This window comes from Corvus brachyrhynchos, unplaced genomic scaffold (assembly GCF_000691975.1).
Source record: "Corvus brachyrhynchos isolate BGI_N302 unplaced genomic scaffold, ASM69197v1 scaffold5, whole genome shotgun sequence".
In the NCBI taxonomy this organism is placed as follows: Eukaryota; Metazoa; Chordata; class Aves; order Passeriformes; family Corvidae; genus Corvus; species Corvus brachyrhynchos.
The window spans coordinates 4708201-4714904 of record NW_008238321.1 but is presented as its reverse complement, the minus strand read 5'-3'; the positions used below and the strand labels follow the sequence as shown (position 1 = coordinate 4714904).

Sequence of the window (6704 nt, the reverse complement as noted above, 5' to 3'; positions counted from 1 at the left end):
GTCCATGGAGATCGCCATCCACCGCAGCCTCTCCCACCGCCACATCGTCGGTTTCCAGGGCTTCTTCGAGGACGATGACTTTGTCTACGTCGTGCTGGCGCTCTGCCGCCGCAGGGCGAGGGGCCGGGGGGCGGGTGTCGGTGTCCCCCGGGTACTGACTGTCCCCTTCCCCGCGTCCTGCGGTACTGACCTCGTCCCCGTCCCGCACTCCCCGCCTCGGTACTGACCGACCGTTCCCCGCAGTCGCTGCTGGAGCTGCACAAGCGGCGGAAGGCGCTGAGCGAGCCCGAGGCGCGGTACTACCTGCGCCAGACCATCCTGGGCTGCCAGTACCTGCACAGCCACCGCGTCATCCACCGCGACCTCAAGCTGGGCAACCTCTTCCTCAACGACGACATGGAGGTGAAGATCGGTAAGTGGCAGGGACCTCAGCCCAGGAACTAGCCAGCCAGGGCATCTTGGTCATATCCTGTCTCCCTGTCCCTCCAGGTGACTTTGGCCTGGCCACCAAGGTAGAGTATGATGGGGAGCGTAAGAAGACCCTGTGTGGGACTCCCAACTACATTGCCCCAGAGGTGCTGGGCAAGAAGGGGCACAGCTTCGAGGTGGACATCTGGTCCATTGGCTGCATCATGTGAGTCAAATTGCCTTTCAGAGGCCACAGGGACAGGCAATCCCTGTGGTTCTGGTCTCCTTGACCCCTTGGAACTTCAGTGTGATCCAAAGCTCCAGATAACTGTTCCCATAGTTCCTGGCTAAGTCCTGCTGCCAGGCAGCTTCCTACTTTCCCTGCAGGGTGCTAGATCCCAGCTTCCCTTTCCTGGGAACCAGGAGTCAGGCACAGTACATGTAGCTGTCAATGTGTCTAATGCCAAGTGTGTTCCCTCTGCCAGGAAAGCCCCTGGGTGTGCTTAGAACAGGGTCGCTTCTGCACACAATCTGAGTCTCTTTTGCAAAACTGACACCCTTTTGTCTGGGAATGCCCAGGTACACTCTTCTGGTGGGGAAACCTCCTTTTGAGACTTCTTGTCTAAAGGACACATACATCCGGATCAAGAAGAATGAGTACACCATTCCCAAGGTATGGTGCTTCCCATGAAGGATCTGTTTGGCTCACAGTGGTGCTTGGTCAGCCTCCTCCTGCAGCCCCTGTGTCTGACACTCCGTGGGCTCTCACGTAGCAGGGGCTGTCAATGCTGGGAGGGGCTGTTTCAGTCCGGGGTGGCATGAACCTCGTGGGGAGGCAGCAGCTCCCTGCCCCCCCCCACCAGTCTGGTAAAAATCCCATCTGGGCTGTTGGCATGTGGGGGTGAATGGACATGGGCAAGTCTGTGAGGTCTGGGCCAGGTCCCCAGCTCATCCCACTGCTGATGAGTTGGTCTTGCTCAAGTCTGTTGACCTCAGGCTTTGGGTACCATTAGGAGCCAGTTCTCTGTGCTGCCCAATTCTCCTTCCCCTGGCTTTTGTCTTGCTTGCTGATAGCAGCACTGGAGCTCTGCTGGGTTATAAATCCTGTTCATTTGTCACTAGTGCACATTGTCCCCTGATCTGTCTCTAAACTCCACCTGTCCCTTAGCACATCAACCCCGTGGCTGCGAACCTCATCCAGAAGATGTTGAGGTCCGACCCTGCCACACGCCCGACCATCGATGAGCTGCTGAACGACGAGTTCTTCACCTCAGGGTACCTCCCCAGCCGCCTGCCCACCAGCTGCCTCACCATTGCACCCCGCTTCTCCCTGGCTCCCAGCGGGATGGACCTCGGCGGGGGGGAGGCACCTGACCGCGCCCAAGTGCCCGAGTGAGGCTGGGCTGCGGTGCTGGAGAGAGCCTGCCTGGCCTCCAGCAGCATCCACAACCTTCAGTGTGCCTTTCTCACATCATCTGATTATTATGGAAATTTGGAGCATTTTGTGGATGAGGGGGCTCTCCTTGCTCTGCCTGGGACCAAAGTAGGGAGGAAGCACTGCATTCACTTCAGCTCTGTAATGGGCTCAAACTGATGCCCTGGAAGTTCCACCAGAAAATGAAGACCTTTCCTGTGTAGTGCCTGAGCATTGAACAGATTTCCTAGAGAATGTGTGTGGAGTTTCCCTTACTGGAAATATTCCAGAATCCTCTGGACACATCCTGTGCTCTGGAATTACCGTGCTGGAGCAGGGAAGTGGGGCCACATGCCCCACCACGGTCCCCTCCAACCTGATCCATTCTGTGTGCAAGGTGTTGCCTATACCTGGGGTAGGGTGTAAGTCTGGTGCCTTTGGAAACCTCTCCCTCGTCACACATCCACACTCTTCTCTCTCTGTCCCAGGACTAGACAGCCCTGCACAGGAGACCTTGCCGGACAAGGAGGAAGCAGCGGGGCTGCGGGAGCTGGGGGATACTGTCAGTGGCCACTTGGCTGACATGTTGCAGCAGCTGACTGCAGTCAATGCAGCCAAGCCCTCCGAGAGAGTTGCAGTGAGGCAAGGTGAGCCTGGGGCAGCCCATGGGCCTTGTGGGATGCACATGCTGTGGGAAATGTCTCCTAACAAGCTACTTTCTTCCTGCAGAAGAAGCTGAGGACCCAGCCTGCAATCCCATCTTCTGGGTTAGCAAATGGGTGGACTACTCGGATAAATATGGACTCGGTAAATACTGTGGGTGGCAATGCTTCAGGATTTCCTGGTATCTGAAGGGGCTGGAAGAAGCCTGGATGTGGGCATTTCCTAGGTCTGGGTTTTTAATCATCATATTCCAGTGTGTGTGTCCAAGACCTCTGCCAGCAATCTTACCAAATACCCTGGGAGTCCAGAGCAGTGGTCACTGACCATCAGCCCACTTTAAGGTGGACAATGGCTACCTGTGCCTGAGGTCACCAAGCTCTCCCCAGCCTGCACAGGGACCCACGGTGGCAGCAGAGGCTGTTCCTGCAGCAGGTGATGCAATAAGGGAGATGACAAATCCAGAGGTGGAAAAGTGCCACCCAGACCTCCCCAAAGAGGAGACCTGGCAAAGACTTGGTGAGGTGGCCGTTAGGGAATCCCTGAGTGATAAACCATCTGCCTTGGTGCTTCCCACTGCTGGTGGTCCCCTGAGATTGGAGGCCTCATGGGGGTCCCTTCTGGCAGGTTACCAGCTCTGTGACAACAGCGTTGGGGTTCTCTTCAATGACTCCACTCGTCTCATCATGTACAACGATGGGGACAACCTGCAGTACATTGAGCAGAACAGCAACGAGTCCTACTTCACCGTGAGGTCCTGCCCCTCTGCCCTCACCAAGAAGGTCAGTCCTGGGGACAGGAGCCTGGCTGGGGGGGGGTGGTGAGACTCCTGCCAGCTTTGGGCTTTGAGGGCAGGGTGGGTTCCAGGGAGAAACATTTACAATTGGAGGTCACTGGCACTCTGCAGGCTTCCTTTAGGTGGTGACACGTGGTCCCAAGAACAGACACCAGCAGCTCTGACTGCTATCTGAGGCTCATTTATGAGCAGTTTCACAGAAATCTAAGTGCTCACATGACTTGGACATACCAAAGTGTTCAGCAAAGCGAGTCTGACTTGTCACAGTCAGACATTAATTTTGAGGATTTCCACAAGCTTTTGCAGTGACACCTCAAGCTCTGAAAGATGTAAGGAAGCTCTGGGCCTGTGATAGCAGTCTCTGTGCTCCCTCCCGTGCCTGGGGTCACCCTCGGCCCCTCACAGCCTGTCCCATCCACAGATAACACTACTGAAGTACTTCCGGAATTACATGAGTGAGCACTTGCTGAAGGCAGGGGCAAACATCACGCCCCGGGAAGGGGATGAGCTGGCCCGATTGCCCTACCTGTGGAACTGGTTCCGGACCCGCAGTGCCATCATCCTGCACCTCAGCAACGGCACTGTGCAGATCAACTTCTTCCAGGTGAGGCTCTTCCCAGGGCCGTGGCTCCGGCTGCATGTGGTGCTGCTTGGAAAGTGGCAGGAGGGGATGACCTGAGCCAAGGTTTTGCCCAGGGTGCTGAGCACTGGGAGCTGTCTGTGCCAGTACTTGAGGCCCCCAGATACTCCTCGCTCATGAGGGGCCGTGCTCTCGAGCAGCAGGTTGGCTGCTGCAGCCAGGTGCAGCCATGTCGACCTGGCTGTTGCCCTTTGCTGCACTCTGAAGGAATTCTGCAGCGGGGCCTTGTCACCGTGCTCCGAGTGCTGCTGACATGGCTCATCCAGAGGAGCTGCTGCCCCAAGGAGCACAGTGCTCAGTGACTGTGTGTTCTCTCCCCCCCAGGACCACACCAAGCTCATCCTGTGCCCTCTCATGGCTGCTGTCACATACATAGATGAGAAACGGGACTTCCGCACGTACAAGCTGAGCCTCATCGAGGAGCACGGCTGCTGCCAGGAGCTGGCCCGCCGGCTCCGCTATGCCCGCATCATGGTGGAGAAGCTCTTCAGCTCCAGGTCTGGCTCACGCCAGACGAAATCTGCTGCTTAGACCTTGTTCTTGCTGGACTCAACATCTGTGCCAAACTGCCCACCTGTGGAGGAAGAGGTCTGGGAGCTTCCCTCCCATGGCCCAGATGGTTCCTGCTACTGGGTATGGGCTCATTGCCACAAGGAAGCCCCTGCTGCTGTGGGAATGGTGATGTTCACTTTGACTGGTGCCCAAAGGTTTCTTGCTTCCTGCTCCTAACAAAGTCTATTTTTTAATTCCCTACCTAGTCCGTTTTTCTAATTTCCTAAAGCCACAAGCCCAGCTCCAACCCAGCCCTCTCATTTGAGGTGCCTGGGCCTGCTCTTGAGAGAGCAGAGCAGGGGGAGAGCAGAGCTATCACCTGAGGTGCCCATACATGGCTGTGCCCGTGCTCTGGGCTTTGTTTCCTCTTATAGAAGCTCAGGTAAGGTGTTGAACAAGCCCGGGTTGAGAGTGATCAATTGGCCTTTTAATACTGAAACTACATGAAACCTCAACTTTTGTATATTGCATAACTTGAATAAAGATTGTTTGACACGGCATCCAGTCTGTTTCATTTCCCATTGCCTTGCTGAGGGAGGGAGCATCATCTCTGGGTTCCCCTATGAATGAGGCATCCTCTTACTCTTACTGACAGCCCTGGGCTGGGTTTGCCTCTCACTTGGCTCCGTGACTAATTCTGGCTAAAGAATCAGCACCTGTCCTCTCATGCAGCAGAGTCTTGCAGGAGCCCATTGCCCTGCCTCTGTTGTTCTCCCACCACTGCTCCCTGCCAGCAACTATGGGGGCCCTCAGGCCAGATTATTTTAAGCAGGACAAGCTTTTCAGTTTTTATTTTTTAATTTTTGTAACATTTTGTATAAATATATTCTGAAAAGAAAGCTGGTACAAACCCTGTTACCTGTGTAACAAAATCCCACACCCCAGCACACAAAGGAATCAGACTGTACAAAATTATTGCTGTTCCACATCGGAACTTTGCTGTGGGGCTCTCTGTGCCCATGCACCCAGCTGGTGCTGGAGGCTGGCTCGTTGGGAACACATGCCCATGGGGATGCCATGAACCAGAGCACCCACCAGTCACCGGCCCTGGGCAGCAGGAGGGGCTGGGGGAGCTGCAAGCATAGGCCTGTCTTTGAGGGAAGGATCCTAGGGGAAAGGAATTCCCTCCTTTGTGCCCAGAGACACTGCTCCTGGACTGCTGTGCCACCTGCTCAGGGGCTCAGGCCTGGCAGAGGTACAGGCTGCTGCGGACCCTAAGGGAGAAACCTTTATTCTCAGCCCAGCTGAGATTCACACCTTCATTGTAGGGGCTGTGCCCTCGGGCAGTCCCAGCCCCAGGGCGGCTGCTCAGCCTGGCCTGGCTGAGCACAGCCCTCGCTGGGGCTGAGGGGTCAGTTCCAGTGTCAAGACTGGGGGCCTGGTCCTGGTCACAGCTCAAGGCCCCTGGCACAGGAGCGAACACACAGGACAAAGCTTCCTGTCCCTGGTGAATGCCCCCCTGGGACTGATGCCAGCTTGAGTGCACCGCTGTGCCAGGGCCTTGCTGCGGCTGTCCTTGGGAAAACACACGTGTTTTCCTCTCTTCTCCAAGCACTGTGTCCAGCCCAGAGATGTCTTTGTTTTCTGGCCTAAGTGCCTTCACACCTGAGTCTGACTGTGAGTGTTTGCAAAGGTGGGTGCCCAGAGGGTCCCTCAGGAAACCCCAGGTGAGGGCACGGTACTGCCCTGTGCCCACCTCTGCTGCCCTGTGCTCCTGGTGCCCCCACCTGCTGGACCCCCACCTGGCCCCGGCAGGACACCGAGAACCCCGGGCCCAGGCGGGGAGGAGAGGCCGCAGCAGCCGCGGTGCCCTCTGGCCGCGTCCTGGGCCCGCTCAGGTGCCGTCGCCCCTCAGCCCCTGGCAGTAGTAGGAGTGGAAGATGCGCTCGTGGGCACAGACTCGCATGGCCCTGTGCGTGTGCAGGAGCAGCCGGGGGAAGCGGGAGGTGAAGTACTGCACAAAGCCCTCGGGGACGGAGCCCAGGGCCAGCTGGACATCAGCTGGCAGCTCATGGTAGTGGTGCTTCTGCAGGAGAGAGGGTGAGGTGAGAGAGGATGGGGACAGAGGAGGGGGCACGGCCACGGGGCAGGTGGGGGGCTGTACCTTGTTTCTCTTGGCCCGCAGCAGGTCACGCACTGACCCGCCCTTGTAGGTGCGGAACTTCCTCAGGTCTGGGGACAGCAGGAGAGACACCGAGTGAGGCGGGACACAGCTGGGGTGAGGGGCTGCCCCG

At 57.1% G+C, this 6704-nt stretch overlaps 2 protein-coding genes across 4 annotated transcripts in view; one reads left to right on the top strand and one right to left on the bottom strand.

Annotated features, from left to right (window-relative positions):
* Positions 1–4: 4 nt before the first annotated feature.
* On the top strand, positions 5–4970 carry PLK1 (polo like kinase 1). Its single transcript, XM_017733973.1, has 10 exons — positions 5–115; positions 244–412; positions 490–634; positions 988–1081; positions 1577–1774; positions 2286–2469; positions 2552–2629; positions 3110–3264; positions 3700–3882; positions 4243–4970. The coding sequence occupies exons 1-10, from the start codon at positions 5–7 to the stop codon at positions 4447–4449; spliced, it is 1524 nt and encodes a 507-aa protein (XP_017589462.1). The 3' UTR covers positions 4450–4970.
* Positions 4971–5244: 274 nt separating this feature from the next.
* Positions 5245–6704, bottom strand: part of ERN2 (endoplasmic reticulum to nucleus signaling 2) — a 9204-nt gene continuing 7744 nt past the window's right edge. For all 3 annotated transcript variants that reach the window (XM_017733972.1, XM_017733970.1, XM_017733971.1), the window contains 2 exons: positions 6575–6642; positions 5245–6496 (listed from right to left, as the gene is read on the bottom strand). In XM_017733972.1, coding sequence (XP_017589461.1) covers positions 6305–6496; positions 6575–6642 — 260 coding nt within the window. In that variant the 3' untranslated portion in view covers positions 5245–6304. The remainder of the gene's footprint in view (positions 6497–6574; positions 6643–6704) is intronic.